Source organism: Sebastes fasciatus, chromosome 15 (assembly GCF_043250625.1).
Source record: "Sebastes fasciatus isolate fSebFas1 chromosome 15, fSebFas1.pri, whole genome shotgun sequence".
NCBI lineage: Eukaryota > Metazoa > Chordata > Actinopteri > Perciformes > Sebastidae > Sebastes > Sebastes fasciatus.
Genome location: NC_133809.1, coordinates 1,912,246 through 1,937,091, shown reverse-complemented (window position 1 = coordinate 1,937,091; position 24,846 = coordinate 1,912,246). Strand labels below are relative to the sequence as shown.

At 41.3% G+C, this 24,846-nt stretch overlaps 2 protein-coding genes across 8 annotated transcripts in view; both read left to right on the top strand.

The window, feature by feature from the left end:
* The window catches only part of npas3 (neuronal PAS domain protein 3), a 324,742-nt gene that overhangs the window by 121,806 nt on the left and 178,090 nt on the right, over positions 1-24,846 (top strand). For all 7 annotated transcript variants that reach the window (XM_074661224.1, XM_074661223.1, XM_074661226.1 and 4 more), the window contains one exon: positions 20,186-20,430. In XM_074661224.1, the coding sequence (XP_074517325.1) occupies positions 20,186-20,430 (245 nt within the window). The remainder of the gene's footprint in view (positions 1-20,185; positions 20,431-24,846) is intronic.
* The window catches only part of akap6 (A kinase (PRKA) anchor protein 6), a 420,277-nt gene that overhangs the window by 350,055 nt on the left and 45,376 nt on the right, over positions 1-24,846 (top strand). The gene's annotated exons all lie outside the window — the stretch shown is intronic.

The window sequence follows — 24,846 nt, the reverse complement described above, 5'->3', positions numbered from 1 at the left end:
ACTTTGGCATTTTTTCTGCCTTTTTTCAGACATATTTTAGACATTTTTTGGACATATTTTGGCCTTTTTTCAGCCTTTGTTCGGACTTATTTTTGGACATATTTTGGCCTTCTTTTTTTAAAAATTAGCATGCAACTTTAGTCGTGATGTCTAGCTCTGCTTTTCCTGTCAATGTGTAAAACCCAAAGTGTTTCCATCCTTTACTGGATGTGTAGTGTTAACCACGCTGGGTTTAACATGTGAGGGTGCAGGTCGTATCCACGTGGACCCTCCAATGTTTTCTACTTTCTAGTTTCAGCTCGCTGTAGTTTGTTTTGGTGACGGATACGGAACAGACCTCCTCTGGTGTCTCCTCTAGCCATGCAGATTGTTTTGGTTTTATTGGTGCAGGTTTGGTGACACCTCTATCTGGCCCTGGTTGGCCCTGTGTGTCCTTGAGTGGAGATATGTCTATAATTCCCCACACTAAAGCCAATCTTAGCATCTGTTAGCCTTCTGTAAACCCTGTGTGTCCTCACCAGCCCGGTTTGTGCCCCATCCTGGGACCCAGTCTGTCCCAGTATTGAACCTCCTGTGTTTCTCAGCTCTCTGGTTCTAATTCCTCTCACTCGGTGGTATCATAGCGTGCAGCTCGTCTCACGCAGACGCCCCCACGCAGCCATTGTGAGTGTGAAAAGCTAAAAGCTATTGAAGCTAATTGCACCAACAAAAGCACAAGGAGTGTTTATGCAAATCCTCCTCTCATTCTGCCACTCACCGCCTTTCACTCTCTCCTCTTCATCCCTCCTTCTCTTTGACTCTTATTCTATCATTTTTAGTTGCTCCCTCTCCTCTAATTTCTGCCCTACGCTAATTCTCCGTCCAATGCTCCCTCCCTGTCTTTGCTTTCTCCTTCTTCTCTCTCCTTTCTCCCACATCTCTTCTCTCTTTCTAACCATTCTTTACTTCCTTCCTTCCGTTTGTCATCTGTTTTGTAATCCCCAATTCTTTACACTGGTCTTTGATTTATGGCTTTGATTTGGAAGTCTCCTGAATTTTATTTCCTTTTGTCCTCTTGCCCCCCTTTAGATTATTAGGTAACACTTTATTTGGATAGTCCGACTACGCATAGTTTACAGAGTATTTGTAACGTTTCAACGTATTAGCTGAGATTCAACTGCTTTGCTTTGTCTGTTTAACCAGCCCTGTCTCCTAAAAATTACATTCCCAGACAACGAAACTGCATTGTGAGTTATGTTTCGAGGGAAAAGTATTTTGTGATTGTTGATTGTTTGTTTTTGACGTATCACAAACACTTTGGTAATGTTAGTATGTCATTTGGAACACAAGCTTTTGTTGTCCATTCAGATATACAGACAGTCAGTCAGTCAGTCAATCAGTAATTTAGTCACTCAGTTATCTAGTCATCTTGTCATCTAGTCGGTTAGTCACACGGTACTTTAATTGCTCAGGCAGACAGAAAGACAGTAACTCAGTCAACCTTTCACCTAGTCAGTCATGTAATTAGTTACACAATCAGTAAGTCAGTCCATCATCCACTCAGTCAGTCACCTAGTCATGTAGTCAGCCGTCCGTTCAGTCAGTCGGTTGTAGGGTTAGGTGATTGGATGATTATATTGGCTGTTGGTGATTGACTGAGCACTTCGGTGGCTGTTTTTTTTTGGCAATTTTTGTTACCCTTTGCTAATTGAATGGTCTGCCTCCGAACAACAAGAGAGCTGGTGCTAGAGAGAGAGACAGCAGAGATAAACAGAGTTTAGACTCGGCGTATTTTCACATCTAAATCAGTGAATTAATGATTCACCTGCACAAACATATCAATAATCTCCGGTTGTTAGGTGTTTGGAACATTTGAACATGTTGCCCGACACCAGTCCAGTCTGTTATCTTCAGTCAGATAGTCAGTTTGTTATCCAGTGATTCAGTTTGTTATCCAGTCAACTAGTCAGTCAGTGTAACGCCGTCTCCTCTCCCTGCAGTCTGCAGCAGCTCGGTATCGGCTGCTCATCTTTTTATGGGCTGCAATAAACCCACAATGTAGTCTGTGTTGTGTGTGTGTGTGTGTGTGTGTGTGTGTGTGTGCGTGTGTGTGTGTTAGGGGACAATATGAATAGTGATCAGAGGGTCTGATAAGTGACATTTCCTCTCTTCACAGGCTTTTATTTTATCGCCCACACACACACACATGAACAGGAAGATATCTAGCTGTTCCCAGTAATTTACAAGCCTGTATAGGAATGTGTGTGTGTGTGTGTGTGTGTGTGTATGTGTGTGTTATCACATGGCTTTGGACCAATCAGCTCTCTCTCTCTTTTCTCCTCACTTTCTATCAGTTTCTCGGCTCTCGTCTGGCTTCTTGTGTTTTTGTATTTGATGATTATTGACAACAACAACAACAACAACAGGAGGGGAGGTAGAGGTGGAGAGAGAGAGAGAGAGAAAGAGAGCGAGAGAGGGAGAGTCGTAGGATGGATGGATGAAGAGAGAGAGAGCGTGCTGTGAACTGCATCCAGCATCAATTATTCAACTTTCTGTTGCTTTGTACAAACAAGATCTCTGGCAGCGAGGACGACTCACACGGAGCGAGAGAGGAGATATCAGGAGTGTGTTGAAAAGAAGAACAGCTGAGAGGAGACGGATTAGACTTAAATAGAGATCGACAGACCGACATCAGGGGAAAATAAACACATTGGCACTAGGGGTAAATGACTATATCAGTCACATGTTTAACATGCATGGGGCTTTTAAACATTCAGGCATTGGTTGGCTTCTTGTACTTAACAGCTTAACATGTTGGCAACGCACCTGACCTGTATGTGTGGCCCCATATTGTTCCTTTGGACCCCATGAAGAGTGCTCTGGTCTCCCTGTTCTGTCCTGCATAAGGGTTCTTGGGTTCTTGTTCACAAGTTATAGTCACATGGAGATTGACAGACGGATTTGTGCTTTCTCAGCTAGAGACGTCACAATGTCAGAAATTTAGTAGTCGATACCAATAACAGTGAAATTCCACGATTCTCAATACCAACTCTCTACCTCTGTAAAAAACAACAGTAAAACAATAAATCCCATGAACTTCAACATCCACTCCTTTATTACTGTTACTGTCATACTGGTTTTTGTTATGAAGTTAAACGGGTCATAATTCTCTCTATTATCTATTTCATATTGCTGTGAAAACATCTCTTTCAAACAACTGGATTTATTCAAGTTTCTCCCCAAAAACTGCATTTTGCAAGATTACATTTGAACACATCATGACAACAATAGAATTTCCTATCACCCAATACAGATTTTTTATGAATAGAGCCTGAACGCAACATAATGTAAATCAATGACACCTCCTGTTAACGTTAGCTGTTTGCTCCGTGCAGGACTTTAACAGTTTACGTTAACTAGCTCTCGTCCTGCCGATTTCATCAAGGATTTGTAGTTCACAATGTGGTATTATCAGGGAAAACGTAGAGCGCGTCTCCCTCTCTCAGAGCGTGTTGCAGCCTGACCGCAGCACCAGGTTGCTGTAACCTGCTTTGATGAATCACAGCCAGGGAGGCTGGTAGGGTGGCACCCAGCAGGTGTGTGTCTCTGTGTACGGAGGCTAGTGGTGGTGTTCTGGGGTATCTCCAGGTTTCAGTGGGTAAATGAGGGGCTGCAGGTTGCATTGTGGGATTCAGGTGTGTCTTTGTGTGAGTGTGGCTTTGGTTTGCAGTTGTTTGAAGAGTTTCACCAATGTTATTCCCATTTTCAGGATTACTTAAGGACAACATTTGGTCTTTGCATTTATCGAATTTCCATTTTATAGAAAAAAAACAAACATTTGCTATCATAAATACAAACTTTCATTCACAATTCCATCCTGAATATTTTTAACTGTAAAGTAAATATTTGTATACAGATTTACACTTCATATCCCTCCAATTGTACACTAAAATGATGCACTGTATGGGGAACACAGGTGATTCGTTCACTTTCGGAAAGAAAAAAACTACAATCAACTGCACCAAAATATTTCATTTAAAGTGAATTATGAGCTGTGTTTTGTTGTCACAAATTAATCTCCAAAGTTATGGACATTAATGAAGTTTTGTTCACGTTATGGTCAACAGCTGTGTTTACGTCTTAATTAATACTAATTGATCAATTTAAGCAGCAGAGCACAGTTTGTGTGTTTTCAGTTGTTTGAAAGTGTGTTCTGGATGTTGGAAAGGCCTGTATATATACACTATATGTGTGTGTGTGTGTGTGTGTGTGTGTGTGTGTGTGTGTGTGTGTGTGTGCGCAGGGGGTGCTGAAAGGCCAAAGGTATGTTGTTCTGACTCTGTTGCCAAACTAATTAGTAGCTGTAGAGCTCAGAGGCCTGTGGAGAGGTTACACCACACTGTGTGTGTGTGTGAGTGTGATATTTCTGCCAACATACTCCACCTCTTTGCTTCTCATTCACACACACCTCAAGTACATAAACACCTCAAGCACACACACACACACACACACACACACACATATAAACACACACACCTGGACCAGACATCCCTCTGTCAGGTCCTGACTCTGTGTCGGCCTGCGATGCTGCCGTCTTGTTATCTGAGCCACAGGTCTGCACCGCACCGCTGTGTGTGTGTGTTTGTGTGTGTGTGTGTGTGTGTGTGTGTGTGTGTGTCTGTGTCTGTGTGTGATGACGTCATTCACAGCAACTGTCTTGATTAATGATGGAGGAATGTTGAAGTCATGATAAAAGGAATAGCTGAACATTTGGGGAATATCCTTGTTCACTTTCTTGAGATGAAGATCGATAGTACTTTCATATTTACGCCGTAACAGAGCTGCAGTCAGGGCGTGATTAGCTTAGCTTAGCATAAAGACTGGAAACGGGGAAACAGCTAGCATGCCTCTCTCCAAAGTTCACAAATTACTGGAGGTAAATTAAACCATTTACTGTAATAACAACGTCCCTGGTTTGGGAACCTTTGCATTTCCTCCTTTACCTGTCACCTCTCACTACGATGGTGAACGCGTTACAACCATGGATGTATGAAGAGAACTGCTTATAACCGGCCTTGCCAGCTGGTGCGTCCTAAAGCTGGAGGAGCTTAACGTTTTTCTATCATACGACTATTTTGGTACAAACGTTTACCCGCCAGTGTGGCGGATAGCCTTCCGAGATTTACTCTGGGTAAGGAAAACCCGCATTTGGCGCTTGGCGAGTGTTAATTTCGGACCCTGGCGTTTGTCCTTGTCGGCCACCGTGTCTCACTGTTGGATAAAGAAAGAAGAAACGAGAAAAATTGTAAAAAGGAAGAAGGGGAAAGAAGGATAAGAAGATAGCAGAGATAAGGAGGGTTGGGAGGAAAGAAGGGAAGGAAACAAGTGGTATAAACAAAGTAAATAGAGAGGAGCTGTAAAGTTAGAAAAAGGAGGGGAGGGAAGTAAAAACTGTAACAAAGCGGATATAAAAAGGAGAAGAGGATGAGGAGGTAAGAAAGGGGATAAAGTAAGAGAAGATGATGAGGGGGAGTGAGGAGGATGATGAGGTTGTCAGGGGAGGAAGGCTCATTCACTGTCTGCTGGCCTTCAGCCAGAGAGGAAGAGGAGGAGGAGGAGGAAGAGGAGAGAGACAGAGTTATCTCTTTGTTTGAAGGTTAGAAGAGGACAAGGAGAGGAAGAAAAGAGGAGAGAGGGAGGACGAGATGGAAACAAAAGAGAGAGAGAAGAAGAAATGATGAAGACATGAGGAGAAAGAGAAGAGAGGGAGGAGGAGATGGAGACAAGAGAGAGAAGAAGAAGAAGAAATGATAAAGACTTGAAGAGAAAAAGCGGCTCAAATAATTTTGTGTCTCCGAGGTGGCAGCAGCTTTTATACCATTAACACTGTGTGTGAGTGTGTGTGTGCGCGTGCACGTGCACATGCACATGCACATGCCTGTGTGTGTGTGCACGTGCGTGTGTGTGCTCTCCTGCCAACTCTTTAACGAGGGACTGCTGCTAATTTCAGAGCTAATACTGAACTGTTCCACACCACTGAACCCAGGGAGGAAGAGGAGGAGGAGAGGAAGGGAGGACACAGGAGGAAGAGGAGGGTTAGAGGAGATGAGGAGAGGAAGGGAGGACACAGGAGGAAGAGGAGGAGGAGAGGAAGGGAGGACACAGGAGGAAGAGGAGAGGGAGAGGAGATGAGGAGAGGAAGGGGGGACAGGAGGAAGAGGAGAGGAAGGGAGGACACAGGAGGAAGAGGAGGGTTAGAGGAGATGAGGAGGGGAGAGTAAGGGAGGACAGAGGAGGAAGAGGAGGGGGAGAGGAGAGGAAGGGAGGACATAGGAGGAAGAAGAGGATGAGGAGAGGAAGGGAGAACACAGGAGGAAGAGGAGGATGAGGAGATGAGGAGAGGACATAGGAGAAAGGAGGATGAGGAGAGGAAGTGAGGACACAGGAGGAAGACAAGGGGGAGAGGAGAGGAAGGGAGGACACAGGAGGAAGAGGAGGGGTAGAGGGTACGAGGAGAGGAAGTCGAGGACACAGGAGGAAGAGGAAAGGGAGAGGAGATGAGGAGAGGAAGGGAGGACAGGAGGAAGAGAAGGGGTAGAGGAGAAGAGGAGATGAAGCGAATGAAAGAAGGGAGTAGAGCGAGATGAAGAGGAGAGGAAAGGAAGGAAAGGGAGAGAGAAGAAATGAAAGGAACACTGCATAGGAAGTAAGAGGAGGAGAAGAGAGGACAGAGGAGAGAAAAGGAAGCAACGAGGGAGGGAAGGAGGGAAAATAGGAGGAGAGAAAGAGGGGAGCGGAGGAGAGGAGATGAAGTAAGGACACAGGGTGGGGAGGGAGGAGAGGAGATGAAGTAAGGACACAGGGTGGGGAAGGAGATGAGGAGATGAAGTAAGGACACAGGGTGGGGAAGGAGGAGAGGAGATGAAGTAAGGACACAGGGTGGGGAAGGAGGAGAGGAGATGAAGTAAGGACACAGTGGGGAAGGAGGAGAGGAGATGAAGTAAGGACACAGGGTGGGGAAGGAGGAGAGGAGATGAAGTAAGGACACGGTGGGGAAGGAGGAGAGGAGATGAAGTAAGGACACAGGGTGGGGAAGGAGATGAGGAGATGAAGTAAGGACACAGGGTGGGGAAGGAGGAGAGGAGATGAAGTAAGGACACAGGGTGGGGAAGGAGGAGAGGAGATGAAGTAAGGACACAGTGGGGAAGGAGGAGAGGAGATGAAGTAAGGACACAGGGTGGGGAAGGAGGAGAGGAGATGAAGTAAGGACACGGTGGGGAAGGAGGAGAGGAGATGAAGTTAGGACACAGGGTGGGGAAGGAGGAGAGGAGATGAAGTAAGGTCACAGGGTGGGGAAGGAGGAGAGGAGATGAAGTAAGGACACAGGGTGGGGAAGGAGGAGAGGAGAGGACAGGAGGGGAAGGAATGAGTGAAGGAGACGAGAATAGGGGAAAAAGAGGATGGAGGAGAAGAAAGGAGGACATGAGGAGTATAAGGAGAGAGGAAGTATGAAAGGAGAGAGAGGAGGAGAGGGAGTGAGTTCAGCGGAGGTGAAGGTGAAGATGATTAAACTTTCCTGTGCAGCTGTCACCTCCTTCTCCTCCTCCTCTTGCTCCCTCTTTCATCATCCCTCCTTCTGCCCTTCAGCATGTGTGCTCTGTCTTCCTCCATCAATCCGTCTTCATTGTTTGTTTTGATTTCTTTATTTCCTACCGAGGAAATGTTTCCTTGAATTAATCCGGCGCTCAGCTGAAGTGAACGAGAGACGGAGAGCGTCTGTTTGTGTTCTATTGAACTTTTACTGGTCGCTTCTAATCTCTTTAGTCCAAAGTCAAAGTCACATTTATCCATAAAGAACATTTAAAAACGACCCACGTTGACCAAAGTGTACCGACCAGAGCAGGCAGCTAAAATCACAGACATAAACATCAATGCCCACAGCTCATAGGTACGGAGGACAAAACCTGCCAAAATAAAGAATAATGAATAATTAAATAAATGTCTCAATAAATAAATAAATATGTAATTTAATGTAGCAAAAATAATATTAAAAATAAATGTAACCACCAATTGATGAAATGTGGTATAAATAAATATTTCTGTTTTAATTTGCTTCTTTATTTATCTTTGGATTAATTCCATTACTTATTTACTCTTCTGTTTAATTTTCCCATTATTTTTTTAATTAAATGTATTTATTTGTTTTTGCATTTTTTTTTTTAATTAATTTTAATTTATTTTTAAATGTATGTATTTATTTCATTTATGCCTTTATTTATGTATACATGCATTATTTATTTATGCATTTATTTTTTTTATATTTATTTTCAAATGTATGTATATATTCATTTTATTTATTTATTTATTCATTGATTTTCTCTTTGCATTCTACCCCTTATTTTTTTTGCCACCAAACTTCTGTATTCTTTTCTTTATATATTTCTTTACAAATTTCTTTATGCTTTTCTTCCTCATTATGCAAATGAGGGGGCTCATAAAATGTCTAAAGAAATTTATAAAGAAAAGAATACAACAATAAATAAATAAAAAATAAATGCAAAAATAATAAATACATTTTAAAATGAATACAATTAAATACATAAATAAATAAAAGGGAAAATTAAATAGAAGAGTAAATAAATAAGGGAATTAATACAAAGATGAATAAATAAAGATGCAAATTAAAACAAAAATATCAATTTATGACACATTTTATCAGTAAATGGCTACATTTATTTTTTACTGATATTTTTGCTGCATTTAATGACATATTAATTATTTATCGAGTCATTTATTTATTTATTCATTTATGTTTGATTTTGGCAAGTTCCATCCTCCATACATAGGCACAAATAATGAGTTTGGCAATAGTACGAAATGTGACTACATTTCAGATTTGAAGGAAGATTTGTCATTCTTAAAGTATCGCTACTAATAAAATGGAGTATCGTACTGTTTATATATTGTATTGCGATACTTTCTAGTATACCTTTGCTAGTATACATAACTATCATGAGCACTGAATCTTTGTGCTGGACATGATTTATGAGATGCAAAATCCAATATAGCTCACTAGCTTTTTAACTAGCTGTAGCAGCACAGTAGGCTAGCTGGGAAGAAACACCTTAAAAGTTGTAATATATTAGTAATTTTAATTCTGTTTAGCTTTTTGAAGCCATTTCTGAATCTGTATTCAGAGTCCAGATTCTCCAGCTAGCACGAATCTGATGCATAAATAAATATGACGATGGTCACAGCTTATTATGATGGAAATCACTGTGTCTAAACACATTACTTTAATAGTAAAAACATCAATAAATGAACCTTTGGTGGCGTACATCTTTAGGTTTTCTCACCCAGCTACCGTGTTAAACTGAAATATGATTTCCGAGCAGCACCAGATTGATTTAACACCATGAATTATGAATGCTGCTCCCATTAATGTGCTCATTTTGGTGTATTTGTTTTTATTAATGGTCGCCGTTGAAAAGTCTGTTACTTACAAGAAGGCTCGCTATAATTTGCTACCCTGCGTTTATTATACGTCTGCTTTTGTTGTTATTAATTCATGTTACTATTCATCTTTAGTAATTAATACGCTCAACTCATATCCATAAAATCCACATTATTACCCCATAATGTTCATTATCATATTCGTCATAAGAGCTCTGCTTAATTGTGCATTAATGAATTTGCACATTAAAGTTTCCTTCCGACGCAGATAACCGCTGTTGTGAAATTAAATGACAAAATGTCCGGAAGCAAAACATTATAGATGTTCAGTGAATAAACGATGTCACTGTGGAGATGATGGGGAATTCAAATCAGTATTTGTTTGACTAAATAGGGCGGTTACACAATGTGTCTTCCAGGGTTTAGAGCCACACAGTGATTCACTGTAAATATAATTATTACTGTGCACCATATTAAATCATCCAGAGCTTAATATATGTTCATCTTAAACCTTACATTTATTTAAAGCACAATAATCAACCACTTTTACTACAAACAAACCGTTTGAGTTCAATGAACAAACATGTTTTTATATTTATAAAGCATGGTGTCCAGAAGTATAAACTGGATGGTTAGTAGACGAGGATAAAATATAAAGACACACACTCGGAGTAGTTTGTAAAACAAAATAACACGAGGTGGAAATTCAGCGTCGCAGATGCAGAACCGAGCAGGATTTATCAGCAACAACAACAACAACAAATAAATAAAGAAAACTGTAAACAACGATGAAACATAACAACTAACAGATGATCTTGTATGTAAAAGAATGACAATATATATTTTTTTTATTTAACATTTATTAAGCAAAGATAATCCCATGAATAGTTTGAAATTGATTTGCAATTGGATAAAGATAAATATATATATATATAATAAATGAATAAACAAATAAATAATAATAATAAAATATAAAAGTATACAGTTTGGTTTTATATATATTAGAGCTTTCATTGTTTTGCAAATTTGTTTTAATGGCACTAATTTCTTAAACCCAAAGTAAATTGTGATCTTTAGGTTATAGCTCAGTTATATATAAATAAATAAATAAAGTAAGATGAGGTGCAAATGCAAAGCCCAATAAATTGCAAAACACACAAAGTAACTCAACATTAGTGTGAATTAATATGTTTTAAAATATGAAATAATGCAGGCCTGAAGTGTTATTTCTCCAACAAACAAATAAGCAATATCGATATTGTCATGAATAATATGATGCTGTAATATAAAAGTAAGTAATCTGTACAAGACATTTAAAGTATAAAAGAGAAAAATACTGCACTAGTGATAAATGGGCTCATGCAAAAGGCTGATTTACATTTTTACCTCCGTTTTTAATGAATTTTCCAGACATTTTATATATCTCTGTTTCTCTTTAACTCAGTGGAAAAAAGTATATAATAATATAATATAATTGTTCCTTAAAGACATTATGATGTTATTGTGACAAGATGTTTTAGTTTGCAGGGGAAAGCCTGATAAAAGTGTCATTTCTATTTAATTTAAGAATTTATTTTTGCTAGGATATGAGTATTATAGAATAGTATTAATAGTAGTATAGCAACAAAAAAGTAAATATATGCTTTTCTTAAAGTCTAGAATGACCAAAAGACGTGCTCCGTTACAAAAGAAACACAAAATTTAACTCCCAGAAAAAGAGAAGAAAGCTTCCGTTAGCTGTTTAGATGTCAAGTCACCATTCTGGTAAATCAAATATCAAATGTGTATTTGTATGAAACAGTGTGTTTTTACCTGAAGCACAGTGTGTGTGTGTGTGTGTGTGTGTGTTATTTTAGCAGCAGCACGCTGCAGCCGGCTCAGCTCGCTGTCATGCTCGGGTTGATGCTAAAGCAGCGTGGCAGGCACAGATTGGTAAAACAGATAGACGGTGTCGAACGCGTCCAAACACCGCGGGACATTTTCCTAAATGTCTCAATGAGAGACAGAGACAGAGAGACGACCTGTATCATAGAGCTGCACTGTTGTCTAGAAACTATTAAAACACGTAAATGATGGTGACATGTTCCTTCATCACCATGAACACACACACAATCACTCAAACACTGTCCTGCTGACACTAACACTCACTGGAGCTCCACATGTGGATTAATCTGCCGCTGAAAATAGTCCCTAACAACTCTCTCCTCTTTTCCTCCTTGGTCCCTCCTCCTCCATCCTTCACTGCTGCTTCTTTTCCTCTCCTCCTCTCCTCTCTCCATCTCTTTCTTGTTCACATTCAACCTGCAGTTTGTTTTTTTGGAGGATGATTAGTGTTGTAATGATGCTGTGTGTGTCTGTGTGTTCAGCTTCAGGAGGTGTAGTCGGAGTATCCTGGTAGAGATCAAACACCGCCAGCTCTCTCTCACCATCACTAGTGGTTTTATTTTGTTGGCTGTTATTTTATTTCATAGTTTTATTTATTTTATTTTGTCAGTAACAAAAACAAACTCCCGTTCACTGTCTCACTTACTGCTGCTTTATTTCACATCTATTTAAAGCAGCTGTTTCCATCTACTTGTGTCTAAGAAATGCTAAAAGATTCACCGTTTTTAAAGAGTCTTATTTTATCATATCAACTTTCTTTAACGCCAACAAATGTGGATTGAAGCAGGATATATTGGAAATGATTACATCTATCTTTTTTTCAGTAAATGTTGACTTTTGGACTTTACAACGCTCTGGAGTTATAGGAAATGTTTGGATTACACAAAACAATCCTACGCAGCCACCACTGGAATCTAATTCTACTAATAGTATAATACTAATAATATTAGTGTGTATCTGCATCTGTGCCGAAATACCAGGTTTAAACACAATGTGTGAAGGTTGCATTCACTCCAAGAGTGAAGCAAATCTTCTTCTCGCGAGTTGGACCGAGTTGTGTTTCGACGCGCCGGAGAGGAGGAGGAGCTTGTCTCCATAGATACGAACAACTTTTCTTTTCTCCATTTCCTCCATCAACCATGGAAGAAATAACCACTATTGCTGCTTTGTACATTTTGTGGAAGTCCCAGATATGTCAGAAAACCAAACGCAGTCGTGTCTGGGTTCATAACGTCACCCGGCGGCGAGCTGTATTCACATACAATACCATCGCACTAACTGTATCTAGCAAGCCACATGTCACTACTGCGGTATTAACCCAAAATAAACAGATTGTGTTGTGATTTAATATCAATAAACAGATCAAAATGATGCTGAAATAACAACATAATGATGCTGATTAGTAAAAAGTCTGAATTCATGCTTTGTCAGGTCTGTTACCAAGACGACAAGCAGACAACTTTTAAAATGCTTGTTTTCTGAATGGAGTCTGGATGGATCAGTGCCAGGCTATGCAGCTGCTCCATCAACACTCAACATGACGTCATCTAGAGACGTTGTTGTTTCTACCGTAGACAGTCTGTGGTTTCTACACAGAGCTTGGTCCGCTCTCTGTACAGATGTGATCAACTATCGTAGCTCTGGGTGACTACAGACACATGCAAGATGTTTCCTCCATTTCTGATTCAACATCGTCGGGACGTCAGTGACCGCAGGAGGAAAATCTTGTGTCGAAATGGAAATATTTCAGTTCAGCGAATACGCAAAAGACGCGAATTTCACGTGTTTGCCATCCACGTCGCCTGGCGTGAATTTGCGTCAATTCACCTCTTTGCATTGACTTTGTATTTAATCTCACTGCGCAACAAGTGTCTCTGCAGCTTTAGATGTTAATCAAACTGAGGCTGTTTCTCCGCTTTCTTCTTCTTCTTCTTCGTCTTCTTCGTCTTCTTCGTCTTCTTCGTCTTCTCCTCCTCCTCTTTAACTTTTCCTCCACACACACACACACACAGTGAGCTGCATTCCTGTGGTTGCTGGCAACAAGACAAACTAAACACACAACAAATCTCCTTCAGTCTCTCTCAGTCGGGTTGTTTAATCCTATAATTTGTTGAGTTTATTTCACCAAATGACGGGTTATTGTTCCTTTATGATCGATACGAGACTGCAGCTCAATCACTACCACTCTTCTCTATTCTCTCTATTCTCTCTCTTTCTGTCACTTGACCTCTCTTTTTTCCTCCTAACCTCATTTTTTTTTGTTTTTCATCTCAGTCTTTCTCCTCCATCGCTCCTCTTCTTCCATGTCTATCAACCCCTTCTCCTCTTTCCATCACTATTTGCTCTCCATGTTCGTCCCTTCGATTCTCTTTCTTCCCTTTTATGTATTTCCTTCATCTCTCTGTTATCTCCTCTCCTCTCTTCCCTTCTGTTCATCTCTTTCTCCCCATCTTTCCTCCTCTCTCTCTCTCACAATAGGTAGATTGGTTTTGGCACTCAGTCCCCTGATCAGTGAACACACACACTCGTAGCGAGCGGCGGTGTCATCGCCATGGCGATGTCAGCAGGCGGGGCTTAATCCAAAGTGACACTTGTTCTCTGCCTTCCTTTCCCATCGCCATGGAAGCAATTACCCTCCTCCTGAAGGGCCTTTTGTCTGAGTGTGTGTGTGTGTGTGTGTGTGTGTGTGTGTGTGTGTGTGTGTGTGTGTGTGTGTGTTTCTCGTCCTCTCTGGAGTTGACGGGGTGGAACCTGGGCTGCAGGTCATCTGATTGGCTGAATTGAAAGACAGGGAGACAGAGAGAGAGAGAGAGAGAGAGAGAGAGAGAGAGAGTATGAAAAGCAGGAAAGACCATTCATGGTGGGCGGGTCCAACAAACACAGGACTTTTAACCAGGAGAGCCTTTATCGATACTCTTTATCGGTTCTTTTTCATTACTAAATAATACTTTTTTTAATGTATTATTTAAAAAAAAAGAATAAATTCAGAACAGGATTAGAATTTATTTATATTTTAAATGTTTCTAGAGCAGCAACAGTAATGTAAAATCACTATATAAACTCAATAATATCTTGTTGGAATCTAATCTAAAATGTCAATAGAATAAATAATATTACTGAGTGAAGTATCAGTCCTTCCTCCTGTCCTCTGTCCTCTGTCCTCTGTCCTTTGCGGCCTGCTGATTGGTTGACAAGAATTTTAAGATACGTGACAAACTAAGCTAAACAGTCACACTACATACAGACAGCAAAGTCTGCAGTTTTCTACTTGACATCTTCCAGATTTGAGTTTTGGCTGCAGATTGAAGTTCAGTCTGTTCCTAAATGAATCCTGACACTTCCATTCTTTCTACCTTCATTTTCTCCTTCTTTCTTTCTACCTCTTTTCAGCCACACATCACTCATCAGCGTCTCTTCCTCCTTTTTCTCTGTTAAAATCTCTCTCTTCTCATTATTTCATTTTCTTTCTTCCTCTTCTTCACGAGCGCTCTCTCAGCGTGTGTGCAGAGAGACAGAGATTACTATCAGTTGTTAAGGGTGTGTGTGTGTGTGTGTGTGTGTGTGTGTGTGTGTGTGCGCGATGGCTATCAGCGGTCAGGACCTCAAACCTCGCCACATTTCCCCGTCGGCCACCGTGCAGCGTTCCCTCTGAGTTTTATCTCCCGCCTTCATCTCTCTCTTCATATTGCTCGCCGTGTTTCTCGTTATCTCGCCGCTGACGTTCCTGCATGCATTTTATTTTATTTTTTTAAACGCACTCTGAAATATTCTTCCTCTCAGTTTGGCCTCTGCAGATGGATGAGCTGATCATGTAAACAGATACTCTGATATCTGGACGCAACAGGAAACAAAGAAATTAACCACAGAGTTTATTCTCAAATAGGAATTGAACAAGAATTGACTTCTGTTTGAACAAAGTGTGGCGGGCCTGAAAGTTAATGTGTTTCAGTCTCTGCGGAATGTTTCTACAATATCATCTGAATAGAGTTTCAGCAGAAACATTTAGTATTCTATTGGTTCAAAGGATTGTGATTCAGACGGGTTCTTGTCTTAAACATGGTTGTTTGAAAAGTCCCTCATTAAAAGCATCAGAGCTCAGATTTAGAGGCAGATTATTGGCTGGTTGAAGTAAAAAATAATATAAAAAACAATCAAATTCAAGCCACTTCTTAGCATCCCGTTCATCACACACCTTTTAATGTTCAGTGTATTTGTGTTCAGTTGGTGTTTTCCTGTTAAATATGTTGTTGACTATCAGAGGTTTGTTTTCTGACTATATGATCTAGAAGGATAAAAAGCTGAATATTAGTAAATACATTTAGATTTCTTTGAAAGTTGAAACTGGATTTTCAATCTGAAGCTACTTGAGGCCTCGTTTCAACAGGACCGGTTAAAGCCTCACTATGTTTTAAGTAAACTAGTTTATACTTCCTGTTGTTTGACTAAATGTGACGGCTAAAAGTGTTCGTCCCTGTTCACTGGAAGGCCTGCTGTCAACGCCTCTTCCTGGCTGCATCCCACTGCCTCCCGGTATCTCTGCAAGTCACTCAATAATTGGAGTCATTAGTCAAGAAGCAGATTCAAAGCATCTGACTTTTTTTTGTTTTGAGGGGGCGACTCCTCTGGTTGTATAGAAGTCTATGAGAAAATGACCCTACTTCTCTCTTGATTTATTCCCTCAGTAAACATTGTAAACATGAGTTTATGGTCTCAATCTCTAGTTTCAAGTCTTCTTCAATACAGCATGATGTTCATTTAGTTAATGATGGTCCCATTTAGAGTCAGATAGACCATAAAGCAGGGGATGCTTTAAGGCGGGTTGACTACCTTGTGATTGACAGGTCGCTACCACGGCGTTGTCCGGTCTGGGAGTTGTCCGTGTTTTCGTCTTACAACTTCAACCCTTTCACAGTCTGTTTTCACTTCATCAGAGTTAATTATAACATTTTGGTCGCATAAAAATGTCAGATTCAGCGTTCAGTTGAGTGCTCCACACTCTAGTCGGGTCTCTTCTGGTTCTAAAAAATCAAGATGGTGACGGCTAAAATGCCGAGGCTTCAAAACCATAGTCCACAAACCAATGGGTGACGTCCCAGTGATTATGTCCACTTCTTTTATACAGTTTATGATCAGAATTAGCTAAGTGTAATGAAAATCGGGAGCAGAGGGCAGAGCAACGAGGGCAGAGCGGCGTGAGGACACGCCCTCTACTGCCGTTCAGTGTGAGCAACAGTTGGTCTGATGGAGCTGTCAGCAGGCAGATGAGACGCTCCACACTGTGTTAGGATTTTACTGAACTAAAGGATGGCCACTTCTTATTTCTTTGATATAAATCTGATGTTTTAGTTAGTAAAGGCACTTAAATATAGGTGTGGCAAGTGCTCTGGACTGTGCTGCAAATCAGCTGAGGGTAAGAACAATATAACCACTGTGATAGTTGTAGGTAAGGTGCATCAGTAGTAACAGGTATGTCAAATATCTAAATAGAAAAATAAAAGCCGTCTCCACCAAACTGAATAAAACAAACAGCTCGAGACAGTAAATCTGCCCGACGACGGTCCGTCCCGTCACATGACTGATGGCCAGTTTGACCTCCAATCGACCTGGAAGTTAAACCTCGACCACCCAGCGACCTTCCCAGCATGCTCTCTGCCCACGCACTCTTAAAATAATCCCACACACTCTCACATACAGAAAACACACATATCTCTTCCTTTCAGCTGACAAGCTCTTTAAAAAGCCATCGACCCACCTCGCTGAACTTTACGACATCACACACACACACACACACACACACACACACACACCTCGCCGGCGTGACAAGCTCTTTAAAACACCATCAAGTCACCGGGCTGAACTTTACGACACGGTTTCATTTCATGTTTATAAGACCCAAACACCGACACACTGACACACACACACACACACACACACACATGCACACACACACACACACACACACACACACCGATCACAACAAGTGTTGCATTTACCTACTCAGCCGGTACATGATAAATATGTCTGTTTGAGTCAAGGTCAAACACACCTCCTCGTCCACTCACACACACACACACACACACACTCACACACGCACACACACACGGAGCAGACAGACATGAAGACGTATTTGTCGTCCATCAACATAATGCTTTCCAAGTTTGCGGAACAAATAAATCCCGTCTGCCTCGCCGCTCCTCGCCGCTCCCAGCAGCCGCCAGCCTTCACACACACACACACACACACACACACACACACACACACACACACACACACACACACATCTGTGTGAGTAAATATAGCGAACATAGTGCAGGTTATTTAAATCAAATATATTCCGCTGCCTTATTTGTTCTGTTATGAATATAAAAATCTGTGGCTCAACATTTTAAAATAAATGTAACCAGGGCTTGAGCTTAAGGACGTCCCAGGGCTGAAAAAAAATAGGACCAGGGGGCATTAAAATTAAAACTTTGGGACGAATTTAGGACTAGAGTTGAAAGAAAAATACCTGTCAGAATGAACAGCGATGAAAATGATGTTTTGTTTAGTGCTCAGTTCTTATAAAACCTCCTTGACAACATAAACACACACACGCATACAACACATGCATTGTTTTTTGACCAAATGCTACTTTTTACACATACATATATTTCTTAAAATATCATAAAAAATTAAATAAAAAATGTAATTAAATTATTATATATAATTTTTTAAAAATACAATTTTAATTTATTTTAATTATTATATATAAATTATTAAATTTAAAATGATTTAATTATTTAAATTTAAGTAAGCTGCATTGTTAACATCAAAATCAATAAAATTACTTTATAAAACAAATTTTTTTTGGGATAAATTATAAGTTTATGAACAAAATAAACATCAAGTTTGATGTTTATTAATGTTAAATTTCACTTTGAATAATTAACTAATGATATAATGATGATGAAAAAGTTAGTAGAGAGTTCCGTGTACATCCGACTGATTTAGATCTTCTCTTCTGACTAATGACTACGGATTTTCGGTGCTGACAAAACTATATTTAACACTGAAGAAGAACTGAATGTGTCATCTCCACAGTGGTGTTAGATCTATTCTGTCTATTTCTGTATTACAGAGAGTGATATTGATTGATGTCAGTTACTGTCAGTGTTGATGTTGACCAGTGAAAACAGGCTGGAGGTGTTAAACTTTACATCCAAACAGACGGGGTGAGTTTCTTTAAACAAGCAACACGTCTGTTCTCTGATGAGCGGAGCCGGTTAGGACGTCTTCATCTGGAAAAACGTGAACTATCTGATGTTAGCTCGTTCACATCACATCCTGTTAGAAACAGTGTTATCCATTTTCCTCTCCTCTCCTCTCCTCTCCTCTCCTCTCCTCTCCTCTCCTCTCCTCTCCTCTCCTCTCCTCTCCTCTCCTCTCCTCTCCTCTCCTCTCCTCTCCTCTCCTCTCCTCTCCTCTCCTCTCCTCTCCTCTCCTCTCCTCCCCATGCTCCCTTTTCCTCTCCTCCTTATCCCTTTTCCTCTCCTCTCCTCTCCTCTCCTCTCCTCTCCTCTCCTCTCCTCTCCTCTCCTCTCCTCTCCTCTCCTCTCCTCTCCTCTCCTCTCCTCTCCTCTCCTCTCCTCTCCTCTCCTCCCCATGCTCCCTTTTCGTCTCCTCTCCTTTCCTCCTTATCCTTTTTCCTCTCCTCTCCTCTTCTCCCCATGATCCCTTTTCGTCTCCTCTCTTCTCCTCCCCCATGATCTCTTTTCCTCTCCTCTCCTCTCCTCTCCTCTCCTCTCCTCTCCTCTCCTCTCCTCTCCTCTCCTCTCCTCTCCTCTCCTCTCCTCTCCTCTCCTCTCCTCTCCTCTCCTCTCCTCTCCTCCCCCGTATCCCCTTTCCTCTCCTCTCCTCTCCTCCTCATTTACTGTTTATTCTCTCTGATAAATAAACGACAAACAGAATGAAAATGATATTCTTTGCCAGATGACAGCCATTTTTCATCTCTAGCCCTAAACAACAACTCCTCCTCCTCCTCCTCCTCCTCCTCCTCCTCCTCCTCCTCCTCCTCCTCCTCCTCCTCCTCCTTCTCCTCCTCCTCCTCCTCCTCCTCCTCCTCCTCCTCCTCCTCCTCTAAAGTGTTTGCTATCCCTCCATCTCATCCCTCTCCTTCTCTTTACCTCCTCCTCCTTCTATCTCTCCCCCCTTTTATCCCTCTAACACTTTCTCTCTCACTTTTTTTTTTTTTTTGCACTGACAAAAATTAATCACCTGTCTTTATGTGTGTGTGTGTGTGCGTGCACGTGCGTGTGTGCGTGGCCGGCAGGAAGCCCACAGAGGTTTTTAGCAGCTGATTTATTGCCGAGTTAATTCATAACGGCGTCCGATGATGATGAGAGGCCGCGGGAAAGTATGGTCGTCACTGTTGTTGTTGAAGGGTGAAAGAGAGGGAGAGAATAAACAGAGCAGCTCTTTCAGATGAAGTAATAGAGTGGAAAGTGATGGAGAGGACGAGGAGGAAGAGGAGGAAGAGAGGAAGTAATGGAATAAAGGAGAAGAGAGACAGATTGTCAGCTACTTACATTATAGTGTACTTTCAGTATGTATGAAGGTGATGTCTGTTGGCGCTGTTTCCCTCTTTGTTATTTTGAGTCGATGTGATGTCATCTGCAAATTTGCATATTCTCATATCTACAAAGAGTCATCTCCCAGTGCCAGAAGAAGGTCTGATTCGTCTTTTACCCAACTTTCTTTCGTGGTCACGTGATATGCAAATAGGGTTAATTTTATTTAAAGTATTTTCAAGTACATTTCTACATTTAGTCTACTGTGAATCTCATTCTGCCCATCAGATTTACTCACATTCTTCTGCTTTGTCCGGTTCCAGGCTGCAGGCTCTGAGGAAGGAGAAGTCGCGGGACGCGGCGCGATCGCGGCGGGGAAAGGAGAACTTTGAGTTTTACGAGCTGGCCAAGATGCTGCCGCTGCCGGGCGCCATCACCAGCCAGCTGGACAAGGCCTCCATCATCCGGCTCACCATCAGCTACCTGAAGATGAGGGACTTCGCCAACCAGGGGGACCCGCCGTGGAACCTGCGCATGGAGGGACCGCCGCCCAACACCTCGGTCAAAGGTAGGACGGGGGCTTGTCTTTAAACTGGTGTATGAGGAGCTGTGTAAGTCCAAGGAAGAGTCAATAGAACGACTCTTGTTGAAGAATAAATCTCTTTGTACGTTTCCCTTCCCCTGAACAAGAACGTTTTCCTTCGTAGTGATGCCATAGCAACACCTGCAGTGAACCTGAGTACGCTTTGTTCTTTTCTTGATGTTTCTTGGTTAGTTTTTTGCCGTATCTTTGGCTATTCATCCATCATTTAAAGCAAGAAAGTCACATTTAGAATCGTAGTTTTTACATCAAGGAAAGTCCTGATGAAAACTACCAACAGAAATGACTTTTTAGAATAACAAGATATTGCATATTGCAGCTTGAAACTGCTGAACTTTAGCGTCCAAAAACTATTTCTCTCATTGTGGTATGTCGATGCTCGTTGGGCATATACTGTATGATTTTAGAAATGTTGTTGTGTAATTCCTCCTCCTACTGTACGAGTACATCGTTTGCGATGTAAAGCCAAAGTTTTGCTTCATTTCAGTCTATGTGGAGGTAGAAGGAAGTTAACGCTTTTATTGTTGTAGTCTGAGTAACGTAACGTCATATCCGTTCCGTATCCGTCAACCAAAACAAACCTCAGAAAGTTGAAAACCTCGGAGGGTCAACATGGATACGACCTGCACCCTCTCATGTTAAATCCAGCGTGGTAAACACTACACATCCAGTAAAGGATGGAAACACTTTGGGTTTCACACATTGACAGGAAAAGCAGAGCTAGACATCACGGCTAAAGCTGCATGCTCACTTCTAAAAAAAAAGGCCAAAATAAGGTCCGAACAAAGGCTGAAAGAAGTCAGAAATATATCCAAAATATGGCCCAAAAAATTTCCAAAAAGGCTGATAGATGTCTGAATAAAAGTCTGAAAAACGTCTGAAATATATCCGAAAAAAAGTCTGAAAAAAGGACGGAAAAATGCCAAAGTATGTCCGAAATATGGCCCAAAAAAAGGTCCAAAAAAGGCAGAAAGATGTTCAAACAAAAGTCTGAAACAGTCTGAATAAAAGTTTGAATAACGTCTGAAATACATCTGAAAAAAGGCAGAACAATAGGCGGAAAAAAAAAAGCGAAAAAGTTAGCAGGAAACGTTGCGGTGGAGCCGGCCGTCGCTCTCGTCTCCGTGGTCAAATGGGCCGACGCTACAACTGTAGAGCACCCAGATACTGACATTTATGTTCTCTGCATTGAAACGGCCCCGATGGAGCTGACCATGGATGGATAAAGAGAACGGAGCTGACGGGAGAGCTAGAGACCACCTTGGAGAAGTTAGAGGAAGTAGACACGTGGGACTACGTCTGGTTTTCAAAATAAGGTGTTAACAAAGGGAACTGTAGATACTAAATACATCTATGGAAATAAGATTGATGGATTATATTCACCAGAAGTATAAAACATTACATGTCCCTTATAAATTAAAAAGAAAACACCACTAAACAAACCTTTATATTTTAATGAATTTGAACATACAAACAGAAGGATATCGGGCCGGAGGTGAGCAGCGCTGCACTGATTGTCCGGCCCTTTAAACTGCTATCAAACAACATGGGAAACTCTCACACACACACACACACACACACACACACACACACACACACACACACACACACACACACACACACACACGCACACGCACACACAGAGACGGCTAGCTTGCGCGCTAAGTGATTTCCTGTGAAGGGAACATTAAGCTTTGATGAATTTCTGCCTGGAGTACCAGAGTATACACAGCACTTGTGAATCTAAGTGGAATTTGCCTTTGAAATGGGCCCTTTGTGCGACGCACTTAGAGGAGAAGAGGAGCGCTCGCTTTTAAAAGGGACGTTTGGGCTCGTAGGAATGACCCCAAGATGAAAGCAAATTGCTTCAAATTTTCTGGTGGTGTGTGTGTGTGTGTGTGTGTGTGTGTGTGTGTGTGTGTGTGTGTGTGTGTGTGTGTGTAAGAACTACAAGCAGCAGATTTACCTGTATGCAGAGTGAACAAGAACTAGATTGTACTTCAGGATGTGGGAATGTGTGAATAGAAGTAATTGTGTGTTTGTGATGGGGCAAGATCGTGTATTTGTGTGTGTGTTTGTGTGCACGTACCCTCACCACACAGCAGCAGATGGCATCATTGTCGTCAGCGCTTTGAAGAGCCACATGCATTTTAATGAACGGAGCAGAAATGTATACACCAGATTAGTGTGTGTGTGTGTGTGTTGGACATTTCCTGTAGACAATCACACACGTCACATGTTACACTCAGTTGTACACACAACACCTGACCTATCTCTTCACCTGAATCTGATTCTAATGACTAAAATATGCCGTCGTTTAGGGGAAACGCTGGTCTCTGATTGGCTGGAAACACTAGGTTAAAATCTTACATTTGGACACCTCCAACATGGTTCAAGTCAACAGTTTAACAACTGTTTAATATCAGAGCTGAAGGTGTATTACTGTGTATTAACCCAACGAGAATCATCACCCATTTCTATAGTTCCTCTCAGCTCTACTGACGGCTTTACGCTTTGTCCACACAGGAAACATCAGTAGCGTGATTCAAGCGTCGGGTGTTCACACCAGCTGTGTTTCTGCTGCTGCTGCTGTCAGCCCTTTCTTTCTACATAGAGTTTGCCTTTCATAATGGCATAATAATAATAATAATAATTCATAATAATCCATTTCATTTCATTATAAATATTATTTATATTTATTTTAGACAGAGAAAGGTTAAGAAACGCGTGATAATTTATAAATAATAGTTAGTATCCAAAATACTATATGCATTCATGGAGCTCTGCAAGTCACTGCATGTTCTACAACACGGTCCTGCACATATTTCAGAATAAAAGCCTCGGGCTTTTATTTTGAAATGAAAGCAGGAACTGTTGATTTAAAAATAAATCTTTACTTTTTTTCATGTCCATGACATTTTCTACAGATACAGTATAGACATCGCAACTGTGGTAATGTTGCTGATATGATGTCATATAAAGTCAAAAGATCACCTTCACTGTCTGTTGTTGCTGTGAACCGCGCGGAGACCTTGAATCTCTAGAAGAGACGCAGTTGACACGCAGCCGAGCCGCGCATTTAGCAGATATTTCCTTCAGGAGTTGGTGGAGACCAAACACAGAGCTAAAAGGAGAGTGAATATTGGACTTATATTCCTCTGGTGGACACAAAACTGGATGTGTAACTTGGCAAATGTGTAAATGCTAACACATTTACCACTACAACTTTATAAGTTGATAATGTTGCGTTTACAGGAGGGCTGTCGCAATAACCATAATATTACAATACCGCGTTATTGACTAGCCAACCGTAGGGGATGGCAGGCAACCGCCACAACCGATATATATTCACTTTTTTTTTATTCTTTGCAATGGGGGTGCCACATATTTACACTATGCTGCAAACGCCAGCAGCGTGACGAGGCGCTGAGCGTCTATTCTTATTTTTTCTGGTCCCCGAGAGTTGAAAAATGTTCAACTTTGTGTAAAACGCACTGTCACTTTTGTTACCCAGATGTCCAATAGAGGAGGGGCGGCACAAATAGCACACAGACTGTTGCTGAACAACAACAACAATGGAGGAGAAATGAATCCATATAGACCGGCGGGTCAGTCCTTCCCTTCATCCAGAGCGAGTACTCTACCTTGTGCACACGTGTACTTCTGAGGATATTCCGTGTCATGGCAACCAAAACAATTTACCTAATAAAAGCAGAACAATAAAGCTTATTTATAAGGCACTAAAATCAGAATACATTTACAAAATAGAGGCAACAATATGGCATATCGTTCTGTTGAGCCAATCATTCCTTCACCGCGACAGCCCGACAAACACATCCAGAGCAAGGTGAGGCCGCTCTCACCTTGTATATAAATATCACACACACACACAATATGCACTTTAATCAGATTTATCCTCCTACCTACACACACACAAACACACACACACACACACACAGCATGTACAGTACATGATACACACTCTCTCTACAGGGTTGTGTGTGTTCAGTTTGTCTTCTCTCTCCTATCGACTGACTCTAATGAATGAATATCCTCTACAATACACTGTGTGTATGTCTGTGTGTGTGTGTGTGTGTGTGTGCGTGTGTGTGTGTGTGTGTGTGTGTGTGTATGTGTGTGTGTCCATGCCTATGTGAGTTTTTCCTTTGTAATTGTTTTGTGTGTTACCGTGTGTGTGTGTGTGTTGCAGTGTTCAGTACAGCAGAGTTATTGATTCAGTGTGTAGCTGCTCTGCATCGGTTCAGGTAATGAAGATGGCTGTGTGTGTGTGTGTGTGTGTGTGTGTGTGTTTTAGTGTGTAGTATTACCACTGATAACTCTCTGTTAGACCTTCTGAGAATATCCTCATTTATTGTGTTTTCC